At 44.5% G+C, this 25,951-nt stretch overlaps 1 protein-coding gene across 5 annotated transcripts in view; it reads right to left on the bottom strand.

The window, feature by feature from the left end:
* NHS (NHS actin remodeling regulator) overlaps positions 1 to 25,951 on the bottom strand; it is a 441,226-nt gene that overhangs the window by 57,564 nt on the left and 357,711 nt on the right. The window contains exon 1 of one of the 5 annotated variants that reach the window (XM_074323431.2): positions 18,396 to 19,958. The exons of the other annotated variants lie outside the window; for them this stretch is intronic. Coding sequence (XP_074179532.2) covers positions 18,396 to 18,621 — 226 coding nt within the window. The 5' untranslated portion in view covers positions 18,622 to 19,958. Of the gene's footprint in view, positions 1 to 18,395; positions 19,959 to 25,951 lie in introns of those variants that run through there. 5 annotated transcript variants of the gene reach the window in all.

The following is a 25,951-nucleotide window of genomic DNA, read 5'->3' as shown; positions in this document are numbered from 1 at the left end:
GACGGTTTTAAGAACATGACCCTCACAGTACACAAGTAAGTGCATTTCAAATTTGGGATGTCTTGTTTGTGCAGCTGGCTGATTTGAAAAGTTCTTGAATGTTAAAATGGCTTAAAATAGATTTGTTGTCAAAATCTCCCAGTGTGGCAGTGAAGAACCCTGGTCAGACAGCTCTGGATCCTGGTTGGAACATTAGCTGGGAAGGCTGTGGCCTGGCGGCCTGGCTAAGGGGAGGCTGCCTTATACAGGAGCAAGGACCAGAAACCCTGGCTCTTCCCAGGGCCCTGTCTCCTGTAGGGCATTGAGCAGGTCACTGGAGCTCTTGAGGTCTATTTCCTCCTCTGTCAGAGATTCAGGCATGATAAGGTGTCCCAGGTTCATCCTGTACACTAGCTGCTCCAGACCGGGACTCAGCCCTTTCTCCAAGAATCCCTGGCTCGTCTCACAGGGAACAGGCTTTAGAGACCACATTCTGCATGCCAGGGGTATTCATTCTTGCTGGGTTGTCACTGACTCTAGGTTTCTTCAATAGACGGTGCTAGAAAATATGCACATTTCAGAAGGTGAAGGTAAAATCATGAACCCAAACTGCTATTTCCAATTTATTAGGTAGGTGCACAAGTAATTGCGGTTTAAAAGGTTATAAGTAAGTGCAAAAACAGTAATTACTTTTGCACCAACCTAGTAATTTAAATTCCTTGATTTTATACTAGATCTCTTTTCTCTTATGCTGAAAATCTTGATTCTTAATGACAGTGACATAATGTCTTATTTAATACTCTCACAATGACTACAATAAGGTAACTGAATTCAGTTTTAGATTTTTTTGTTTTCCTTTTGTCTTTAAGATGTTTTCCACAACAAATGGACAATCGAAAGTACTTTGTTTAAAAGTCACATGAAATGATTGTAGGTGACGAAGACAATGATTGTTAAGGTCCTGTGTATTCCTTTGGCTACATAAAATGAGAAAACTATGAGAGGCTCCCAGCTGCCTCATTCAGGTGGATCTAGTTCATAAATAACGAAAATCCATCTAAAGTTTCTGCATTTTTAATTTACAGTTTGAGAAAAGCATACAGGCCCTATGGCCCTTCATGCTCATCTGCCTCACGTGTTGCAATATTTAGGAAACGAGGAGTTCCTTCCCTTCCCTCCTTGTCTCTTGAGAACTCTGCTACTGGCCCTCGGAGGAGCTTTGTTGAGTAACAGTGCAGAAATGCCCATGTGGTGAGGAGGAAAGCCTTTGATGTCAAAAAGACTTGAAAACTCAAACCTGGAGGTCCTGGCATTTATCCCAGAGATCAAACACATATGTTGGCACCTGCAGGGAAAAGGGAAATTAACTAGCCACTTTTGAATCCAGAGCCTATGATGGAAACTCCACAAGCCATGGCAGAATCTACCGAAGGCCATGGCCCCTCAGAAGCTATGAGTAGCCTCTCTGGGGATCTTTCTACCAAGGATTTGGCTGAGGAGACCACACGCAGGGATCAGACCACTTCACCTATGAATGACTGTGAATGAGCCCACGTGCCAAAACATTAGGTGGAACCATATGAAACTGACACTTCTGTAGGTCAAAATAGTTGGATATTGTCAATTTGATTTGGCTCAACTTTATAGTTCTTAAATAAGCAAATGAGGATCCAAAAACTCAATAACCTTTCATAGATAAATGACACCCTATCTCTCCCTCCCAGGTTCAAGGTATTTCTGTCAAGTTTCTCTTCTCAGGTTGATTTGCCAAGGAGGCAGGCAGAGGTGAGAAGAGAAGCGAGAACAAAGATATGTACAGCAGGCAACTGATTCTAGAGGGTCTTATTAGAGAACAAGGGCCTGGGCTCCAGTGCTGGCTGTCATGGTTCAGAGGCTCACTAACAGATCTCTAACCCATTCCCTCTGAGTGTTCCAGAGTCCCTGTCTAATGACACTTGGGTCAGGGAACTAGAATATGTCACCTCTCATTAAGTTCAAGATACTTGAACTTAATGTGCAGTCGTACTTTGAGGAGAAAAAAAATCATCAGTGCCCTCAGAAGTTTATAACCTGGTAGTCACATTAGACAAATTAGATACTAATCCCAGGTGGGATCAAGCATGCACCCTGAAAGAGGCACAGAGCGCCACAGGTTCAAGAGAAATGCTGTCTGGTTCAGGAAGGGGTACAGGAAAGAGGTAACCTCGAAGTGGGGTTGGGGGGAGGGTTGATGGATAGGTTTAGCAGGAAGGTTGGAAAACGCTGGAAGAGAACCACATGAAATTTCCATTTCGAGGTAAGAAAGATTTGAATATTGGCAATTTCCTATGTGGCAACCCAATATGAAGGTTGGAAACAATCTGTTACTGTGGGTCCCAGCAGGACCCCTGCAGCTGGATCAGGAGTTGTGTGAAGCAGTGAGGGGAGGGAGTGGGTTAGAGGCCACCAAGGAGGAAGATAATACCCACAATAAACCCAGGAAGCACATTTGATTATTTCCAATTTACTGAATAGGCACAGAGAGGTTAAGAAACTTGCCTAATGGTCCAAAGATTATAAATGCTAGAGCCAGGACATAAAGCAAGTACATTTGATCTCAAACGCCACACCACCTTTGGCCTTGCTACCTCACTTTCTAGAAAACCCACACCACTGCCCTATACAGGAGCAGATATCCATGCAGGAAGACCATGGTCATCCTGGAAAGGAAGACTGAAATCGTCTAATGGAAAGCCCTGGTGGCTGGGATGAGGAACCTGCGACATAACAGGGAGTGTCTTAGTTGTCCCTAAAGCAAAGCTCAAAACAAGCTGTTTGAGGATAGAGATGGGCTTTCTTGTGTATTTTTTTGCACCCTCTAGCTAAGCACCAGTCTTAGAACACTGACCTACTTACTGTACGTTATAGAAGCTCAAGTATGTAGCTTGAATGGATGTGGCTGAACTCCATAGAAGGTTCAATCTGTACCTCTTGAGGCCCTCCATTTCTATCTCCTTTCAGTCTACCACCTTTCCCTGATCTCTTTTCTCCCAGATAAATTCTACTCAATACCCAGCTCAAGTTGTACCTCCTCCGTGAAGCCATTCAAGACCCCCAGGGCCCCGTTGGTTCATTCATTCATTGAGCAATGACTGATTAAGGACCTCCCACATGTCAGGCACTGCAACACAGTGGTGGACATGACAGACACAGTCCTTGCCATCGTGGAGCTTACACCCAGGTAGGAAGAAGGACAGGAAGTAACCCGATTGATAAGGAAGGATGTAATCAGGTAGTAATAAGCACTCTGATGAATAAAACAGGGGGACGTGAGAGAGAGCAAGGCTAGTGTGAGGCATGGCACGGAGGAAATGACAGAGGAGAACTAATGATCAGGAAGGCCTGAGATTCTTAACTAGGCATCAGAGATACCAAGGTAAGGGAAAGAGAGGGTCCCTATCTATATCGAGCTAGTGGGGTGACCTCTTCCTCTAACTCAGCATGGCAGTCTGGCCTAGCTGGTTAGTAAAGTCATTTCCTCTTCCTGGGCACACAGCTAGACTACATTTCCCAGCATCCCTTGCAGTTGGATATGGTCACGTATTGAGGTCTAACAGTAGAATGTGAGCAGAAGTGATATGCACCACTTAAAGCACAGCCCATAAAAACCTCCCACACATTCTCCTTCATGTTCTTGAGACCTTAGAAGCCATATACTGAAGATGGTAGATTCGTAAGATTGAAGGAACCTGGATCCTTGAACTCTGGGTATGAGAGGAGCTACCCACAAATGAAGAAAGACCCACGTTGGAATTATGCAAATTAGGAATAAGTCTGAATTTTACTAAGCCACTGAGATATTGGAGGTTATTTGTTACAGCAGCTCACATTACACTAACTCACTGAAGTATCATTGCCATAGCTACTTATTTGGCCCCTTCTCAGCCTAGGACATGGTTCCTATTGTATTACCATTTACCTTTGAACTTTCAGTTCACTTTTCCTTCCTGTGGTTTCCATCCCCTCAACTCATATGGCGACAGTGCAGTCAGAGGCTTGCCCTTCATAGGTGAGTGATTTGATATCTTATCTGCTCATTGAAGCGAGATTCTGCTTTCACTGCTATATCATGTCAATGGATACTTTTATGGCCCTTTAAGTCATTTGTATTTTTAGGTAGGGGACTAGCCAATGCTGTCATCTTTTGTCTTTTAGTTTCCTTAAGAGACATGTTTTCTAGACTACCACAAATAGAATCCTTATCTCAATCCTTTCCCAAATTATGATCATTTCTGAATTGGTGGGTCCAGGGTTAATATGACGGCACTACCTCATACATTGTCATAGCTGCTTATTTCCCTGTCAGATTGTAGACTTTACAGGACACAGAGTATTTCTTCTATATACCTCAGCACCAGACACAGTATCGGGCACATTGTAGGTGCTCAATTAATGCTTGCTTGCTGAATAAATAATGTTATTTAATGTTGTTAAATATGCTGGTATGCTTTGGAAATAATCTGCCAAAGGTTTTGTTCTTCAGGAAACAGCTCTAAAGCCACCCCCTCAATTTACAGTCAGCATTAACAAAAGCTTTTCCTTGAAAACCAGATGCATAGAAGTCAGGCTGAATTACGAGTCGCTTCGGGGCATCCACAGAAACGAGGATTGTGCAGGAGCGCACGCTAAATAGGGCTCTGCTTTCCTGCTGCTGTGCTAGGTGCTGGCTTCCTCCCCTCATTTGCTCTTTATTCCAAAACTCTACCTCCAAATTATCTCTAGAATTCTACAGGCAGAGTCACTCTTCATCCTGACACAACCCTCCCTAAGTCACCTACCCAGTGAAAGCTATAAGCACTCAGTTAGCCAAAACACTGTGCTCGGTTTCTCTTCAGGGCCAATCCTTAGGCAATGCATGGGTACCAGGGAGTGACTGTGGCTATTCCATACTGAGATGCCTTGTCAGTGCCCTCAGAGCAAGTTGGCCAACCCCACATGGGCTCTCACCTTCACAGTGCCCTCCTCCTCCAGAATCAACTTTGAGGGTTACAGTGCCGAGCTTCATTGATCAGAGACAGCAAGGCCAGGCCAATTTGGCAAAAGAACCAGATAAGGAAAGAAATGGGCTACACCACAAGCCCAACTTGGGAATCTCATTTTATTTAAGAGTGAGTTTCAGCCAATGTCCTGGCTCTTTCTTTCTTTTTAACTTTCTTTTAAAGGCTGTCAAACCAATAGCTCTGGTGAGCATAACATTTATTTGCCTTTACCCAACCAGGTAAAAGTTTGTTCTTTGCAGAACAAAAGCCACCTGGGGCAAGTGACATGCAGAGGTGTCTAGATTCTCAGGCCTATAACCATTGCATCAGCTTACATTGTGCCCTCTCAGGTATTTTTTTTTAGATATTGGCCAGTGGCTAAAGCCCGTTCCAGAAATACCAGTGTCTTCTGTGGTAGGGTTTTCTGCAAATCCACACACAGCAGGATCCACTGAGGCTGTCCAAGCAAACTGCCTTTTTCAGGGATAACAAAGTCTAGAAGTTCCCTCCTCCTGGGGTAGATTCAAGCCAGTGGCCAGGAACAAATAGTTCAGGGTCTGAACTGTGGGACTATCAAGGCCTTTGTAGTAAGAAGTATGGATTTAAGGTTTTGGGGTGGGATAGACCCCAAAAGGCACATCTCAAAAATTAAGAAAATCCCAGTTGAATATTCAGTTGTTAGTGAGGACTCAAATATTGTTGGGCCCTTCCTTTGCCTGCTGCTTCCCTGGACTGCACATTTTCTATCACTCTCTTACCCCACTTTCTTTCTCTGTCCCCTTCACATTCCTTTCCCTGTTGCCCTCTACTAGAATAAGACTAGCCTGTCTTTTTTTTTTAGATATATTACATTTTCCATCCTGTAAAGAAACTCCTGTTGTTGGTTTTTTACCATTTGGTATATGGGGCAAAAGTCATAGCTCTCATGACCATGACAAGAATGAAATACTTCAGTATCCAGAAAAATCAGACCAAGAAACTGGAATGACAAGTCATTCTCTGTCTTTTATCCATTAAAAAACAACAACTACAAAAAACAATGACATTACTCACTCAACAAATATTAATCATGCACCTGCCGTGGCCCTCCACTGTGTAATGTTCACCTTTGTTTCTGCGACTTATTTCTGTCCTGCTTCTCCCACACTTTCACGTGTTGAAGATAACAGTGATGTCAACAAGTTTCCATCTTTCTCTGAATACTCATTCATTCAACAAATAATTACTGAGCATCTACTGAATACTATCCCTGCCTGAGACACTGAGAGACATAGGAGGTCTCTGCCCTCCTGGAGCACGTTTTCTAGTGGGAGAGACAGATGACAAAGAAATATACAGATATAATGTCAGGTAGGATAAGTTCTGTGAGGAAGTAAGCCAGTGCTGTAAGGAAACAAAGTGTGCCAGGGTCGCTCTTTTGGAGAGGGTGGTGTAGCAGATAAGCTCAGCGCCTTGCCAGTATCCCCTTAGCATTCACCTCGCTACTCCAACAGGTGGGCCCTGTGACCCCTTAAGACTCTCTGCCTGAGGGTGGTTTTTTTTTCCTGGCAATGGAAGAATGCTTGGCCCACAAGCAGGGCAAGCCAGAAGTATTAGAGAATCCACGCATTGGGAGCAGCCATCACCAATGACAGACGCCCTCTTCTGAGGTTAAGCTAACTCAGAAGTATAGTCCTCACCTCATCCAAAGTTCCCCAGCAGGACTGAGCTCCAGCTGACTGCATGGTGACTGCTGATCACACACCTTTATTGGGTCCATTCCCTCTTCTGGCACACTTCCCTACACCCCTACAGGTGTTACCTGGACTGCCCACTCAAATCAACCACTTGTACTCCAATCCTCGTCTCAGGGTCTACTTCTGGGGGAACCCAAACTAATACATCTCTGCCAAGGAGACATTTGAGCAGATACTTGATCCCATGAAGGGGGGAGCTAAGTGAAAAATGTGTGGTAAAAGAATTCCAAGCATAGAGAACAGAAAAGGCAAAGACCCCTGGATGGGATCACGTTTGAGTGAAAAACAGTGAAGCCTGAGGGCAGGAACAGAATGACAGAGGGAAAGGGCATGAGAACATGTCTTCCTTACTTTCCTAATTTTATAGCTACAATATCTCCTTTAATCCCTTCTTTCACTATTTCATCCAGTTGGAACACTTCTCATTTCTCTGACGGCTCATTTTCTGAGAGTTCTGCCATTTTATTTGCATTTTTTATGTCACTCTATTTAAATGTGTCTACCACTTATGGGTGAAGGGGAGCTGGGATACTATGCACAGTTCTACATAGGGAGGCAGCCTCCAGGGGAGAGGCAGCAGACTCTCTGCACTAGCGCCCTCCCCCAGTCTTTGTAAAACATAGGAGACTTATTTTCTCTCACTCCATCACCATCCTCATTATCATCAATGACACCTCCTCACAACCCATTATGTGCCAAACTTCATGCCATTTGTTTGGCCTTCATCTTCTCTGACCCTCACACCAGCTCTGAAAATCAAACAGTAACTACAACTCAGCCCAGGGAGGTAATTTTCTTCCTCCTATTTCACCCTCCTGCGGCAGATGAGGTACTCCCGTCACACCTCTGGCTACACTTGACACACCCCAGCAGTGAGTCCCGAGTCCCGTGGCCGCTGTGCCTTCGCCATGTATTCTGAGCCCTGCAGAGGCAGCTGCTTTGATCTAGAACAGGAGACTCCAGATCAGAGAGGATGTGGAGTTCTCTTTAGGCAGCTGGCATGAGCTTAGTGCAGATGCCTCCCGGAGTAGGACTGCTTTGCTGCGTCCTGGGAGGTTCATCATCAAAACTCCCTGCCCTGACCCACATCGTTCCTCTCTCCATTTGTGCTTCTGGCTAGAGCTACTGGGTAACTGACAGCGGAGTCTATTAGCGCTTCGTTCTGCTCACAGTTCCTTCTGGAGGAGTTGGCATCTAAAAATTAGTTAGCAATAAGCAAGCCCTGAGGTGATACCTATTAAAGCCTAAGAGGCAGACCAGGGAGACTGAGCTCCATTGGCAGAACTGGTGTTGGTCTACTCGGGTGGTCCTCAGTAACGGCCTTCGTGTCTCTCGGGCTTAGGACTCTGGCTCAGAGCAATCACGATGTTTTTAGGGCTCCTTTTACTCCTTTCTAATTGTCCTTCTGAGTGCCCATCTAATTTTCCCACTTCCTGTGCAGTTCGATGGGGGCCAAATGACAGACTATTGGCTACTAGCCAGTGGGATGTGGGCGGAAGTCATGTACACCACACTGAGGCTTGGTCCTTACAAAACATCCCAAGAGCATTGCTTCTCTCTTTCCCTCCACTGCATGGGGAGTACATGTTCTAGACTTACATCAGACTTTGTGTGAGGAAGAAATAGAACTTTTATTGTGTTAAAGCACTGAGCTTTGTTAGTTTATCTGTTATCATAGCATAGCGCAGTCTATCCCGAGTAAGAAACTTTTCCTTTACTCTGCCTGTTCATTCATTTATTCATTCGTACTTTCAGATGTCCTTCATTCACTTGGTATTGTCTACTACACGGCTAGTGCTTTAAAGTGAATCAACCTTGGGTTCTTCTCCTGGAAGAACTGGACGTCTAGATGAGGAAGTGGATATAGAAGCAGAGACAATAATAATATTGTGATAAGTGTGTACTCGGTGCATAACATTGCATTGTGTGCAGATAAATAGTCAGAAGCCTTTACCTTTAGGAACTTCAAGCACGATACTCTCCCTTAGTTTCATGCTTTATCAGACTCCTTTCATCTAGGCGGCACTCACCCCTGCGTACTGCACTAGTTCTAAAAGAACCACATTTACCGCTGCTCTCCCTTTCTACCAGCCCATCATTTCAAATCAATCCTTCTGAAGTACCATTTCTACAGGTCATGCACCTGTTTGAAAACCATCTAGGAGTTTTTCCATTGCCTACAAAAGGTCCAAACTCCTCCATTTGGCATTGATCCAGTTCTGAGCTATTTTTCGAACATTATTTTTCACTTCTCCTTCACCCAAAGCTTCTCTTTCAACCAGACTGGCATAAACCATGTCCAAAACTGCACACCATCACAGATCCCACTCCCATGTCTTTTCTCATACCATTCTTTCCCCAGGACTCTCCTCCTTGTCTGCTTAATTCCCTTCTTCTCTTGAAAGTCCCACCGCAAGTGGTATCTTTGGCCTTTCTGCCTACTCCAGTCTACAGTGTTAATACATTCAACAACTTAGATGAAATGGATGATTCTTTGAAAGAAAAATCTAGCAAGGGACACAGGAGAAATAGAAAATATAAATAGTCCTACATCTCTTAAAGAAATTAAATTCTTAATCAAAACCCTTACCACAAAGTAAATTCCCAACCCAGATGGCTTCACCAATGAATTCCATAAAACATTTTAGGAAGAAATAATACCAATTTACACAAATTCTTTCAGAAAACAAAGGAGAGAACATTTCCCAGCTCATTGTATGAATGAAGCCTATATAACCTTGATACCAAAATCTGATGAAAGACATCTCTGAAAAATCTATAGCTAACGTCATATATAATGGTGAAACATTAACTGCTTTCCCCTAAGAGTGGGAAGAAATCAAGACATCTACTTTCACCAGTTTAATAATAAATAAAGATAAAACAGGAAGTAGCAAATACTGTCATTATTAGACAATATGATTGTGTAGGTTAAAAACCCTATGAACTCTACAAAAACTGCTAGAACTAAAGAGTGAATTTAGAAAAGTCACTGGATATAAGGTCAACATATAAAAATAAATTATATTTATTTATTCATATATACATACTAGTAATAATTGGAAAATTAAATAAAAAGGAATATCATTTACAATATCATAACATATCAGATAACATAGGGATAAATCTAACAAAAGATGAGTGAGTCATCTACACTAAAAACTGCCAAACACTGTTCAGAGAAATTAAAGATCTATGATCAAAAGCTATCCTATATTCGGGGATTAGAAGATACAACATTGCTAAAGATGTCCATTCTCCCCAAATTCATCATTAGATTCAAATCAATGGCCAATCAAAACCCCAGCATTTTTTCAAGAAATTGATAAGCTGATTCTAAAACGTATATGTAAATAAATAGGTTCTAGAATAGCTAAAATAATCTTGAAAGAGAAGAACAAATTTGGAGGATTTATACTACCTGATTTCAAGACTTACTATAAATCCACAGAGGTCAAGACAGTGTGGTTTTGGCAAGAGAGTAGATATATAGAGACCAATGGAGCAGAACAAAGAGTCCAGAAATAGACCCACACACATACAGTTGATTGATTTTTTTTGAAAAAAAGGGCATTAAATCAATTCAACGGGGGAAAAGAAAGGCTTTGTTTGTTTGTGTGTTTGTTTTTCAAATGGTTCTGGAACAACTGAATAATACATATGGGGAAAAATGAGTTTCGAGCCCTACCTCACTCCTCACCCCTATGCAAGAATTATAGAAGGATCATAGACTTAACCATAAAAGGTAGAACTATAAAACCTCTAGAAGAAATTGCATGAGAAAATTTTCATGAACTCAAGGGAAGCATACTTCTCTGACAGGGCTCAAAAGGGACTAGCCATTAAAAAAATACTGACAAATTGGACTTTGTCAAAATTTACAAATGTCTCATCAAAAGAACACCATTAAAAAATAAATTGGCAAGACAGACTGGGAATAAATATTTACAATTCATACGTTTGACAAAGAATTTTCAGAGTATATAAAGAGCTGCTACAAATCAATAATAAAAAGCCAACAACACAATGAAAAATGAGGAAAAGACTTACCTAGACATTTCACAAGAGAAGCCGTATGAATGTCTAGTAAGCACACGAAAAGGTATTCAACGCTTTTTGTCATCAGAGAAGTTCAAATTAAAACCACAACGAGATACCCTTTCATATCCACCAGAATGACTGCTTACGTACCAAGTGTTGGCAAGGATGCAGAGCAACTAGAACTCTGATGCATTGCTGGTGGGAGTGTAAAATGGTACAACCGTTTTGGGAAGAATCTCTGCCAGTTTCTTATAAAACTAAACATACACTTACCCTATGACTAAGCAATTTCACTCCTTGATATTTACCCAAGAGAAATGAAAATGTAAATCCACAGAAAGACTTGTACAAAAATATTCTTAGCAGCTTTATTCATAATAGCCCCAAACTGGAAACTGCCCAACTAAATGGATAAACAAACTGTGGTATATTCTTACAATGGATTACTGCTCAGCAATAAAAGGAAACTACTGATACATGCAACAACATGGGTAAATCACAAAAATATTATGCTGAATGAAAGAAGCCAGGCATTTTTTTAAAAATCATACTATATGATTCCATTTACGTGAAGCTTTTGAACAGGCAAATCTAATCTATGTGATCAAAATCAGAATAATGGTTGCCAAAAAGGATGGAAGATTGGACAGGGGTACTAAAAATTTGGGGGTGATGGAAATGCACTATACAGGCATACCTCATTTTATTGTGCTTTGCTTTATTGCACTTCACAGATGTGGCATTTTTTACAAATTGAACGCAAGAACCTCTACCAGCAAAAAGATTACAACTTGCTAAAGGCTCAGATGATGGTTAGCATTTTTAAGTTACGGTATGTACATTGTTTTTAAAGACGTAATGCTATTGCACACTTAACAGACTACAGCATATAGACTACTGTAAACATAACTTTTATATATACTGGGAAACCAAAGAATTCGTGTCACTCTCTTGATTGAGGTGGTCTGGAACCGAACCCGCAATATCTCTGAGGTGTGCCTGTTTCTATATTATTTCGGGAGGTGGTTACATAAATGTATATGTCAGAGCTCATTGAACTCAACACATAAGACCTGTACAGAACTTAATTGTATGTAAGTGATATCTCAATAAAAAAAGAAAACATTACCACCTCCACCTCCCCCAAAAGCCATGTTGGGTGCTACTGTATCGTATTGTTACACGTATTTATTTTCGTATGTGGTTATCCATTTTAAACTTTCTTAGATCCCTCAGCAGGACCTGCACAATACTTAGGATACCATATTTATTGAATGAATGAATAATAATCAGACAGTATAAAAGGGAAAGAAGGTAAAGAAAAATGAGAATATGACATCACACACATTTCCACTGCTTCTATTTTCCTGAGAGTAACACCATTGCAAACACAGGTTCTTATCTCCCAACACAAAACAATAACCCAATATCTAAGACATCTTGCTTTTATTTACAATAAAAGAGGAGGCAAGGAAATAAGAAAGCTTTTGTCTCCTATATTTTGAAGTAACACCACATAATTATTACTCTATTTCTTAACTTTGGTGAGAGACCAAAAGACATCTGATGAATCACCTTTTCATTCATAAAACCCTGCTTTTATCTTTCATCGCTTTTATCCTCCTAGAATAATAGCAGAGAAACAGTACTTGATGGGCCTGCATTATCAGACGCTATTGGAAAGGTCTAGATAAGAGTGCTGAACCACTTATTAGTATTCTGCATGCAAACCCTTCTCTATAACCCAGAGTCATCCGTATCCTGGCAACCCTCAAAATTTCATTCTCATTGAATTGCTAGATCTTTATCAAAATATAATTATAGCCTTAATTTGAAAGATAAATTTTGATTGCCACTGCCATGCCCAAAGGAAGAAATAATCAGGTGGGAGAGCGCTTAAGCACAATTGTTAACCATATAATCAATGTCATGAATTACCCATCCCCTAAAAAAAACAACTTTGGGGGAAGTTGTGAGGGGTAGAGTAAGGAGGGAGAAAAATCACTGAGGCATCAGACTTAGGACTATTACGTTATATTTGCTCATTTTCTCTTATTGTTGCTTAAGTACTTATCATCTCTTCTCAACTGAGAAAGCCTGTGCTGTATGTTCTGCTTCTATGTGTGCTACAGTGGCCTAACCTATAGTAGGAAGTAACCCGGTTCCCCGGAAGTAGACTTTGAGATAGACACTGGTGTGTGGGAAGCTTAGAAGGAACTGCTCTTTGGATCAATTCCTACGGAGGAATTAAGCAGGACTGGGCAGAGAAGTTGGGCTGTGGTACAGTCACAACAAAGGCTTGGCCAATCCCATGGGGGAGCTATGGAGCTGGGATGGCCCTGCAGAATCCTGAATTGAGGCAAGGTGACCAGCCATTGGAAGTGTGCTGAACTGGGAAGGGGTGTGATGTTGGGCAAAGTGGCTGTCTTGAGCCAAGGACAATTCCCAAAGAGGGACTTGGCTGTGAGCTGTCAGCCACCAGTGCCCAGCTCTGATGCATGAGTACTTGGGGAACGATGAGGAAGGGGGATGTGGGTGGTGCATCAAAGGAGCCCCTGCATCCCACTGGCTATAGTGATTCAAGGGCTTGGGTGAAATGATCTGAAGTAGAACCTTCATGAACTTACTAACCTATTTCTGCAGGAGAGCCGCTCTACCTCCTGAGGCAGCCAGGGGCTTCTGTTCTGCATGCTAAGTCACCTCGGAATGTGTGACTTGCTGGCAAAGAAAGAGTAGATGGAGATCGGAAATAGACTTGTCTCCTGATCCAATTGGTATGCTCCTGACTTTTCAGAAACTATCTTTAATTTTTCTGTCTGAGGGTGGGTGCTGATACCTTTCTAAAAATTGATAACTTTGAGACACAGTACGGGAGGGGCAAGACAGCAGAAGTCACACACTTCAGTTCTCTTTCCTTTTGGGCAGTCACATCTACAGCCTTGGTGCTTTCACGGGCATAAATGGCTCATTAACTTGGGGATGGAGAAAGATCCATGCATACATAACAGCCTCTCTTCACTGGAGTAAAAGGAATGGATTTTATTTAACGTACATTTTAATGTACAGTCAACTTCTCCTGAGACATTTGGGAGTCCTCAGATTTGTAAATCCAGAAGCTTCAGACTTCACCACTCTGGTTGTCTGTTTCCTTGCCTCCTGAGACTCACACCCTTAGTTAATTCTCTGCCTTGGAGTCTGGCCTGAGTGTGTGACTTACCTCATTCTATTGGTAAAATAAATCACAGGTCCACCTTCGAGAAGTCCTGGAAGCTTCTGCCTTTGTGCCTTTGGGAACCCTATACCGCTAGTTAGGAAGTCCAGTTACCCTGCTGGACACACTATGCGGAGAGACCTCGTGGAGAGGCTGCATGGAGAGGGAGAAGCCCTGAGACTACATTGAAAGAGACAGACACAGAGCGAGCCCAGAATCCCAGCTGAGCCTAGCCTCCACCAGCAAGGTTAGTGAGCCCATCCCAGTCTGCAGAATTTTAAACCAATGGATTGGCTGTTGTGTCTTCCATCAGTAAGTTTTGGGGTGGTTTCTTATGCAATAACAGATAGACAAAACAGCCCCAAGTAGCAATTTTCTCAAGAGTCAAGTGACTATGCTCACCTTGCCCCACCCTTACAAATCAACTGCCTTTTAACCTTGCACTTAGAGTCCTTCCTCATGAGATGGCCTCTTTTCACAAGGAAACAAACATTTTTATGACTTCACAATAGTGAGTGCCTAACCAGTGATGAGTAGACCAAAAAATTTAAATGAGAACAAAAAAAGGCCTTGCTGGGCTATTGGGGCAGGACGTTGGGGATTGAGCTCCCTCACTAGCTAAATAGCTCAATCCTGTGTATCAATTTCATAAGCTTAGGGCTCAAATTCATGCCTCAGCAAATTTACAAATGACTCCCTATCAGACCTTCAAGGTCACTCACTAAGAGAGGAAACTCAGAATATTAAATCCTAAGCATCTGGGCCCATGTCATTTGGACACACCAGAGAAGGCTGGACACGGAGTACACCAGATCAGAGATGTAGCGTAGTGACATAATCCAGGGCTGGATTTTGCAGCCAGATCGCCTGGGATCAAATCCCAGATCTGTCACTTGTTAGCTGTAAAACCGTGGGCAAGTTACTTAACCTCACTGTGCGTCAGCATCCTCATCTATAAAGTGGGGATAATAACAGTCCCTACCTCCCAGGGTTATTGTGAGGATTAAATGAATTAATATATGTATAGGGCATAGAACAGTGTCTGGCTATTCTGAGCCTGACTATAAGTGGTTCTATAGTAAGAATTGGAAAAAAAACCTCACATGGATTTTAAATAATATGAATAGCTGTTTTTTAGTGATTATACAAGATGAAAGGCTGTCCAATGACTCTATATCAGCTTTCTGAAAGTATATCCAATATAACCGTTTTCATGAGAGGGGAGGGTGAACCGAGTATGGCGGAAGGAGCACTGAGCTAAGAGAAGGAGATCTAGGTTCTGATTCCAGCCCTGTAGTAAACTAGCTGTGTCACACTGGGCAAGTGATCTATAACATGGGGATAATGACAATGACCTTGCTTAAAGAGGCTAGACCAGATGGTCCCTCTAGGAGCGTTTTATGTCTCAATACCTTTCCAAATCCCTGTGAGACAGGAAAGAGCAGGTGGAATGACCACCATTCTTAAGATGGAAATCTGTATTTCGCCACATGACTTGTCCAGAGCCAAATCCAAATCCAAAAGTAGAGCTTAAAAAGGGGGTTTTCGTGCCAGAGAGCTTATTGCTGTGGCACAGAGTACATTTCCCAGCTTCCCTTGCAGTTAGATGTGGTCATGTGATTGAATGCTGGCCAGCGGAATGTAGGTGAGGGTGAGGTGTGCCACTTCCAATCCTCCATGCTCTCTCTTTCACCTTCTGCTGACCAGATGCAGAGGAACCCAGGCAGGACTCCGAGGAGCTAGGGGAGGTTAGAGCCCCAAGAGGGCATGAGACTAAGTTCCTTGTCATCACAAGCCAAAAGTTTATTTGACTTGATGCAATAGAAATAAACTGCATTGTGTTACACCCCTGAGATTTGGGGCTTGTTATGGTATTGAGCTTTCTTTGACCAATACACTCAGTGAGAGTCTCTAGTTAATTGCTGGTTCAGGTTCTGAGCTTCAAAAGGAAGCAGCCCCTTTCTGTTTCAGAGCAGGGGTTCACTGACATCTTATTTGCTACAGGCAGACCCAAGTCATCTTTATAAAGCTGAATCCCAACTCATGGTCTTCCCATCTATTCTTCTAAGTGGGCCAAAGAGTTATCTACTGTGGGCTGGGCCTTTTGGGTACATTGAATCATCAGTAATCTTGCATATCTATAGGGAACACAAAAATTGGGAACATTTTAAAGATAAACCAGCAACTATTTTCAGGTCTACTGGAAGACTAGAGGAATGATGGATTTTTCAGAGGTGCTTTCTGTTTCTTGGTCTCTTCCTTCCCTCAAATCAAGCCCTCTATCTTATTATTTTCTCAGTGATTATATTTCTTACCTATAGAAAATAAAGGGAACATTTAAACATCAAAATTCACTTTGAAAGGGAAAGGAGAATCACCTGGTAGGTTCTATCTTGAACAGAGAGCTGATGGTAGGGAGTCACACCTTCCCTTCTAAATTCGCATGCGCTTTAGTTTGTTTCTTTCACTGTAGAAAAATTAAGCATTTCCATTTTTTCAGCACTTACTGATGCATTTTTGCAAAAAAAAAAAAAATTCCATTGTTCAACCAAATCAAGAACAGAGGGGACCTTTTGTCATCAAGCTGGACATTGCCACCAAAGAAAAGGCTAACATGGAGAAAATGACGCCTTTGGAAAATAAATAATGGGGGAGGCCTAGCAGGCTCTTGCGGTCCAGGACCCACAGGAGGAGACCTGAGCTTCCACTGCAATCACTGAAAAGTCTCCATTCCATGTGGTACCTTCCCCATCAGCTGGGGGTGGCCTCCTTCAGACAGACTGGGTACCTATTGCTTATCAAGAAGAGGTTCCTCACTCAACTGTCCAGGAGTTTCCATTAGAAAGGAAAGAGCGGCACACCAGCTCTTTCCACACTATCCACACTGAGGAAGCTGGAATGATTTAAGCACCACCATGGACCCTTTCCTCTCTCTGCATTCTGGGCCAAACTCCTTTGGGGGGAGTGGCCTGCTGGCCCCTGAAGCACAGAGGAGAAAGCCCCATATATATGGCTGGGTGGAACTCAGAGGGAATATAAAGCTGTAGATGCCCATGTCTGGGGACAGGGAAGGGGTACTTGTCCAGGCTCCCATCCCCCAATCTTGCAGTCCAGTTCCTTTGGGTCTCACTACGAATGGATGAGCTGCTGCCCTTCTTACACAGACCAGCACCCCAGCCTCCCTGTCCTGCCTGGGGACTGGAGGCTGAACTGTTCTGAAGGATGTGTGGACCTGGTGTCAGGCTGCCTGGGGGCCAAAGTTTGGCTCACCCTCATGCAGCTGGGAAGGGAGACCCCATCCTTGGAATAGTGGGGTCAAGCTAAGCTGCCTCTCCAGCCGCAGGGCTATTTTTAGATGCTGTTATCTTTGCCTTGCTCACAAGCAGCTGTGAAAAACAAACTGGTGACCAGGAGGCACAAAACTGTAAAATAAAAACCTCATAAAACAAGAGCTCCCAAACTCAAGAGCAGACCACACTATGGCTAAAACACTGTGCACCATCATGGCGGGGCCTGCTTAACCTTTCCCTGAGAGGGCACCAGGTGGGGCTTTGCTCTTTTACTGCCCACACATTCCTGGCCTGGCATGCTCTGGGCAAGTCCAGCTTTCGTCCACCAGCCCTGGCAGGGCTAGTCATTCAGGCAGCCCCACTCACACCCACAGATGGTGACCCAAGGAGCAGCCTGGATGGGGTTAACACTGCCACAAAAGGAAAAGCTCCCGCTCTCTCGTCCCTCTTCCTGCTCATCCTACCAGTCCATTGCCTTACAGCATCACAGCCAGCTCCATGACTGTGAAACCCCTGAACAGGCAAAATGTCACCCAACACCAAGTGGCAGAGCAATAAAACAGGATGGGACACCAGGGACTTCTCTGCAGTCCTCAGAGCTCCCAAAAGGCTAAGCCTCAGGGCACCTTCCCACTCGCTGCACCCTTGAGTCCCCGTGTCCCCTGCCATAAGCCCACCACCAGATACTGCAGCCACTGCAGCCTCCTCCACGCAGCTGGTAAGGGCCTGGGCAGGAGCGTAGAAAAGTGCCGCCCCGCCCCAGAACCCGGGATGGGGGTTGGGGAGGAGGCGGCAAACTTCAAAGCTGCAGCTGCAATATGCTTTAAAAAATAAAAGACCCCTGAAAGCCAAAGCTGCTGCCCTAGCCCTTTGGAGCTATGCGCGGTCCACCTTGACCACCCACTCACCCTCACTCAGTTCTGCCAAGGGAACCCAGCCCTCAGACCTCCGGGGGGTAGGGAGTGGGGATTTCCTCTCAGGCTGGCACGCAGAGGGGCTGCGGCTCTTGCCTCGTCAGTCCCCCAAGTTCACCCACCACCCAGAGGTATGAAAAATTAGTTTAAAATTATATCACATGCCCAGACCCCCTCCCCCCAAGCTGGTCCCATCTCACACACACCCGCGTGGCCTGGGCTGCGAGTCGCGGAGCATCCCGGGGGGTTGCGGTGGGGCGCTGTGCCGAGGCTAGCTTCTCCAGGAGCCCGCTCAGTCTCGGGCTCGGCCCTAGGAAGCCCGCCCGCGCATCGTTCCCGCGGTGCAGAAATCCTACCGCCCGTGCGCCCTGGGCGCGCTGCCGGGCCCCGCGCCGGCTCCCCGGGAATGCGGCCGTCAGGTGAGGTAGGCATGCGTGCCGACTCCGCAGCGAAGCAGCAGCTGGCTGGGGCGCTGGGCTCAGGATCTTCCTCTTCTCCCTCTCCCCGCAAAGGAGAGGCCTCTCGGGGGCTTTCCAGTGCCTTGTTGCGTTAGGACCGCATTCCCCTTTCCTTTTTCCCTTTTATCTTAGTTTCTCCTTCAGATGCAAAAAGACAGATCGCAGGAGTCCATGCCCAGCTCCAGCCTAACTCGGTCCACAGGCAGAGAGAGAATTATGAATGGATGCTGCCTTCTGATGAGGAAGTCGACTGGGGAGGTCTCTGCGCACGGCGCGCTCCATCAAAGCCGGGGCATTGGCCCCTCCACTGCTTCAATGCTGCAGGCTGAGACACCTAATTGACCACTGGGAAATCAGGTGCCGGGAGACCTGGGCGGGACGTAGCCTCAGGGCCACGCTGGGATCCAGCGCCTTGCCGGTGTAGACAGCTTCGATTTACAGCCCAGTGAATGGAGGGGACTGCGGCAGCCAAACCTCCCGGGCAGCAGGCACGGTTGCACCAATGCTCTGCAGACAGCAGCCCGGCTCTGTGAACATCTCCCGGCTCCACTGGGCTAAAGGGAACCTGCTAAAAATAATCTGTCCCCTGCCGCCAGCCGCAGTGAGCTGCAGGACTCAGCCCCCAGCCCCAAACTCGGCGGTGCACGGGAGGCGGCCACAACGTGGGCCCTGTGCACTTAGACGAGCCGGGGGCTGCGGAGGATCCCGGATCCGGATTTCTGGTACCTGTGCGTTTCCTTCTCCCGCAGCACGGACACTGATGCTGTGCGTTACCCATGCCCAGAGTGGCGGTGGGCTCGGCACATCACCAACAGGCTGGACCCACCGCGGCTGCTCAGCATCGCACCCCCGTGGCTCCCTTCTCACCTCCCTTGTCCCCCCGTCCCTGGCCAACAGCAAAGGAATCAGAGATGGGGACCGTGCCAACTCCTCCAGCCCGGGCAAGAGGGAGGACAGAGCCTGGGATGGAGCATGTGCCCTCGTGTAACAGGAATAGAGCGTCCCGAAAATTGCAACATTGCGTCCCCTCCCCCTATTCATCTCCGGACCTGAAACCTCGCATCCTAGACACAACTCACCCTGCCCAGGCTTAAAAACACTGCAAAGACAATGCCTTCCTTGCGATGTACTAACCTCCAGGGAAGGGGGATTTACTAAACCAGCTCTGAGGTTGAACCAGGGTTAAAAACCATGGCAATGTGTGCCCATGCCTTAGGCGGGCAGGTTCTATGTACAACAACCACATGCAGAAGACAGAAAGCCATTTAGGGCCACTTAAACCACACCACTTCTGGGATATATCCTAATATATAACAAGGGAAAAATCCGTGAATGAAATTATCCAAAGATGACTTGTGGGATGTAGTTTTTGGTCATTTGTCTTGATGCCTTGGAAACCCATTTAGGGAAAACTTGACTGTTTTCTGACCAGGCCATATATTTTCAAATAGGGAGGTTTATGCCCTGGGCAGATTTGCATGAGTGGGCAGTACTCTGTCCATGAGCCCCATGACTCCCCCATAATTCACAAATTGTAGCAAAACACTCGACTTGCCAAGGTCACAAGAAATCACAGGGTTTGCACAAGCACTGGTAGAGCGTATTTCCTAATTGACATTACTATGAATTATGATTGTGGTCACATGCAGTATCAGATCAAACCCATGTTAGCCTGGGTTGGCTGCTCTCCTCACACCCCACTCGTGCCAACCTCTTCGGAGGGCTGCCAGCCACCAGTGAAGATGGAGAATCTGGCTGGAGTCCCCCTGGAAGACAATGTGGCTAGGACAGGAAGGATAAGGTGGGAAGGAGTGGCATGGTCACTCCCCCAGTAAGGGTAAGAAGAGCCATGAGCCCCAAAGTGTAAGGGGGGTGAGCAAAGGAAAAGAGCCCACCAGAGAAAAAGAGATGAGTCAAAGAAGCAGGAGACCAGGAGGGAGGGAGGACCCCATCTCAGAAACCAGGGGCGGAAAGGGTTTCAAGAATGCAGCACAATCAATGCCAAATGAAACTGAGAAGTCAGTAGGAGTAGTTTGCCTGCCAAGGACAGACTTCGGCGCCTTGGGCTTCAGGAAGCCCTGATAGAGTGGACATTGGTGGGAAATGTGGGGTAGGTGGGAAGGCCAGTCTTTCTCTTAGCCTTGCTCATCCAAGGACCAGGGCCACAGCAGTACCTGGGAGCTTGTTTGAGGTGCACATGCTCGGGCCCACCCAGACAAGCTGAGTTAAACTCAGGGTGAGGCCTGACCATTTATGTGTGAACAAGCTCCCAGACTAACTGCCCGTGGGGAACCAGAAGCCACAGCACGTGTGGACTCAACACAGCTCAGGCCTTGAAATGAGAATTTATGTTGGGGCCAGCAAAACGGCCACCCTCTCTGAGCGATCCCTGGCAAGATCACGGGCAGCTGGTGGCCAAGTCACTAATCACACATCCCAAGGAGATGAACTGGGTTGCTCTGGGTTTTCAAGCCTGCTCTATCAGGGGAGAGCCTTGGCAATGAGAGCTGCAGAACTCCATAAAGCAATGAAAATGGCCGTGCCTTCCCCTTTGCATTGATCTTTACAATAATGAGGTTGTTGTTAACAGTGACGATGAAAATAATGATATAAGTAGACTGCTTACATTTGAATCAGGCTTTAGCAAGTCCCATGGTGTAGAGAAAGAAAACCTCGGCTTTGGTCCCAGAAAGACCTGTATTTGAATCCTAGTTCCTCCATCTCTTAGCAGCATGGCCTTGGGAAAATGATTTGACTTCTCTGACCTCGATTGCTTCATTTGTAAAATGCAAACAGGAATACCTAATTTGTGGGGTTGTTAGGAAAAGTACATGAAATAATAGATATAAAGCACCATGATGGTACCTGGCACATAATAAAAGCCCAGTGAAGGTAGTTCCTTCCTGTGTTTGAGGTCTTCATACATACGTCGTATGCTCATGTTGTATAATAGTTTTTCTGGGGTCCCTATCCCCTGTATGGTGGCTAGAGTACCTGATGCTTCCCATGGCTTGATGGTTCAAACAGAAGTACCTTTTGAACATCTCTTAGATGCCAGGTACTGTGCTGGGTGCTGGTGGGGAAAGAACAGAGTCTGGGCCCTGTTGGAGCTAGCATTCTAAGGGTAGAGTTTACATGCCGGTTCATGTGGGTGTCCCCCCGTTTTTACTGGAAGCCAAGAGGAGCAGGTCTCAGGAGGAAAACAATTGCAAATGTGTCCTCCCTTAGGACAGGGATGATCTAGAGCAGGGATCAGTAAACTTGTTCTGTAAAGGACCAGAGAGTAAACATTTTAGACTTTGCAGGTTGTGCCATCTCTGTTGCAACTACTCTGCTGCTGTAGTGAGAAAGCAGCCATAGGTAAGGCATAAATGAATGGATGTGCTCCAATAAAACTTTAATCACAAAAACAGGCAGTGGGTGGGATTTGGTCCATTGGCCATAGTTTGCCTGCCTCTGATCTACGGTGTGGCTTAGGACGTAACTATTCTCTTTAACTGATATTGCTGGTAAATGTGTAAGTCTACATAGGTGATTTTCCATGGAACTAAAGTTTATCCAACCAAGAGTAGCTTTCTGAAGCCCCACATTGTTTTAAAACATATTTTATACTTTCCCTGGAAGAAACTGGCTAGTTATTCACCCAACTGTCTCCCTCTTTCTCCTGCAGCCAGCCTCCCTTGCAGTTAGGTACAGCCATGTAACTCGGTGCTAGCCAGTGGGATATAGGTACAGGGATGTGTGCCTCCGGGCCCGGCCCACAAAAACTCCTACCCATTCCTACATATATGCCCTTTTCTTCCCCACTGGCTGAACACAGAGGGTCTGTGACGGTGAAGGGGGTGGTGTGGAACCCCAAGATGGAAGGAGCCTAGGCACCCAAATGACTGTATGCTGACCTGCAATGTGAGAGATAAGCCATTGAAATGTTGGGGGTTTTATTACCAGAATTAGCCTACCTTGAACAATTCACTTTCCTGTCTCTTTAATCAGATGATACAAAACACAATTTAATGCTTTGCTGATTAACTTAGGGTCTTTATTAAGAAGGCTTATTATTAGTCTCTATGGCAACACATTTCAAAGATTCCTTTTTCAATTTCTAAGCTCTTTGCTTGATATTTAGTTCTCTACTGTCATTCCTCTCACACCCTCCTTCTATTTCCTTCCCTGTCATTTGAATCTACAGTGAGCTGAGGAAAACAGACACCATGGATGGGAAACATCTGTCCATTAAAAAAGTTACTAATAGCCTGAGCAAGATGCTAAGTGATAAACTGCATGGGCTTGCTGACAACTATCTGCAGCCTTGGGAAGCTCCTTTCACTTACTTTCAGGCTTAGTGCTGTGTTCAGAGAGCTGGTTATTGGAAGCTGAGCGTCTCTGAGAGGAGTTGGGCATTTCAGTATTATCTAGCTTTAATTCTCCTACGAGTCATCTTGGGGGAATCCATAATACAGGTTCTGGTTCTGTCCCCTGACATTCATGGGCTATTCAACTTTTGAAATATTGTCATTTCCTGAATTTTCTGCACATAGATTATACCCATGATATGCTCTGCATCTGTTTTAAACTCACCTCTTGTGCTTATTTTGTTGATACCAACAGATCTTAGTTGACCCCTATCTTATAGGAGATGAAAGAATTGACTTGAAAATGCTAAATAATTTTATTCCTGTTCCAGAGGTAGTATATTATCTTTACTACATCTCAAGGCAATTTACCAAGAAAACCCAGCTGTGCTTCAGACTTGGTCTTTGGGTTATTCTGACAGGTGGGGATGTGGTCCTTTTCCAGCATGAGGTAGGAAGCAGGAGAGGACTTGGTGGGCAGAACAAGGGGGAGGAAACTGGAAGAGATCAACAGGGTCCAAGTACTTTGACAATCTGATTTTACTTTTTTGTTGAAAGAACCAAGACAACCATATTTCAATGATCCTCTTGGTCTATTTCTTCACCTATAAAACACAGAGGGTGGAGATGATCTGTAAGGTTCTCTCTAGGTCTCTCATTTTAGAAATCTATTATCGCTCTTTGGAACCAAAAACACCCTCTGAAATGATTTCTGATCATCGTGCTTATTTCTTCTTCCCATTCTGTTGATCATCCAGAACTGACCACTCTACCTATAAACTTCAGCATCTGTAAGGGCTATAATATGTTCTGTGATCTGCCCAGGCCGGGTAACCTTTTTGCCCCAGACTGACCTTGTTGGTGACCTTGGGGAATCTCAATTCCAACTCTCCTCTCCTGCATATACACCCCCTCCTTATGTTTACATAGGGTGGCTTCCCTGCTTTATTCTCCTTGGCTCCAATAATAAAAACCCAGTTTTGCCTCCAAAGTTGACTTCTGTGGAGCAAGCTGGATATCCCCTCCATAGCTATGGACATGGCTGAGACTTATTCTTCCTTTATCCTGGTAGCAGCACATCATTTCTGCTACTTCCCCACCACTGCTGCTCACAAGAGACCCCATGACTTCCAGAAGAAATCACTGCTATAAAATATCTCACTCGTTCATAAGGAACTATGTGTTTATTTATATATATTTTATATCATAACAAATGTAAATTAATTTCAGGGCGCAACTACCCAAGTCAGTATCTATATGGCTTCCTGTATAAAATTTCTCTTTCAAAATTCTCCAAACCATCTGGCATAAACTACTGTATTGTGACCTGTTAAAATAAGTAACAGCTGTGATAATCCCTCTCGATTTATGGCAAGCTATAAAGTTTTGCATATACTGGCAATGCATATAAAATAATAAATAAAACCATTATCATTCTGTGCTGTCTTGGTGGGAATTATGATGATTTAGCCAAAATGGGGCCCTATGGAATGCATCAGAGGAGAAGCAGAGGTTTTGCCCAGTCTGGTCCCTTCTTGCCCCCAAAGACCAACCTCACTACTTAGAACTCCCAGATATGTTTGAAAACCTTATCCAATGTAAATGCAGCATTTCTGAGAGAACATCATTCTCATACATTGCTGCCCAACTTCCATTATTTCAAAGTCTTTTTTGATGGTAGCTTCCCAAAATTTCATAGTGTATGCAGACCATAAAGAAAAACCAACTATGCACAACTCAAAAATGTGAAATAATTTGTCGCACCAAAACTAAGAATTGTATTGGAATTTTTAACTGTAAGCTTATATTTCCAAACACTGCCAAGATCCCAGGATGAAAATGCTACATCACAGTTTTCTCTCAAAGATGTACAATACATAGAAAAATAAAAGCTAGTTTCTGGCAGGGAAAGGACTAGGCAGCTTTGAAGAGTTACTATGCCCACTACACACGAATTTCAAAAAATTAAGGGGATGGGGAAGGATGCTAGCATGAAATGTCTCTTTACTGTGTGCTGGCCATTACACCATTATCTCATTTAATCCTCACAATAGCCGTATGCCTTAAGTATTAGTCCTGTTTTTTGGTTAAGAAACTTGATGCTTAGAGAGGTTAAGTAACTTGTCTAAGGCCATCTGGCCAACAAGTTGTGGAGATAGAGTTCGAACTCAGATCTGTCTGATTCTAAGGTTCATGCCCTTCCACCTCACCACACTGCCTTTTGGACAGCTGCTTGCCATCTTTTTCTGACATGACCCACACGATAGATAGCATTTACATGGATAACTCATTTTCATGGCCATGAGCAATTCCCACCCCTTTCTCTCCCACTTACAAAGGCTATATGAATGCAAGTGAGAGTTACTTTATTAGTGGAAGAACTCCAAATCCATTTTAATTTATATATTAAAAATTTGCAAATAAGAGTGCTTGCTTATTGTGGTAGATTTCAAAAATAGCCACAGTACTTTTCAGCTCTTCCCATCAAGCGTGTCACTTGATTTGGCCAAAAGAATGTGGCAGAACTGACATTATACTTGTTCTGAGCCTGGGCTTAAGAAGCCTTGCAGCTTCTACTTTTGCTCATCTTGGTACTCACCCATGCTACGGTCAGTCTATTAAGAAGGCTGGGCTAGTCTGTTACATAATGAGACATATGTGGCCCAGTTACCCCCTCAACCTGGCCCATAGCCTGCTAACCACTAGACATGTCAGTGAGGCCACCCTAGGTCATCCAACCCCAGCTGAGTGATTACAGACACATAAGCAAGCCCTGCAGAGCTCAACTGAGCCAGCCCAGACCAGAACAACCACCCATTAAATTTTTAAGCCACTAAATATTGGGGTGATCTGTTACACAGAAAAGGCTAACTGATGAAGTTCTTTAAAATAAATTTCTAGCCACACATCAAAACAGATACTAACGGTTGAGAATTATTGAGCACAGATACC

This window comes from Rhinolophus sinicus, chromosome 18 (assembly GCF_057876585.1).
Source record: "Rhinolophus sinicus isolate RSI-liver-muscle chromosome 18, RSI-T2T, whole genome shotgun sequence".
NCBI lineage: Eukaryota > Metazoa > Chordata > Mammalia > Chiroptera > Rhinolophidae > Rhinolophus > Rhinolophus sinicus.
This window is presented reverse-complemented; position numbering and strand designations above follow the sequence as displayed.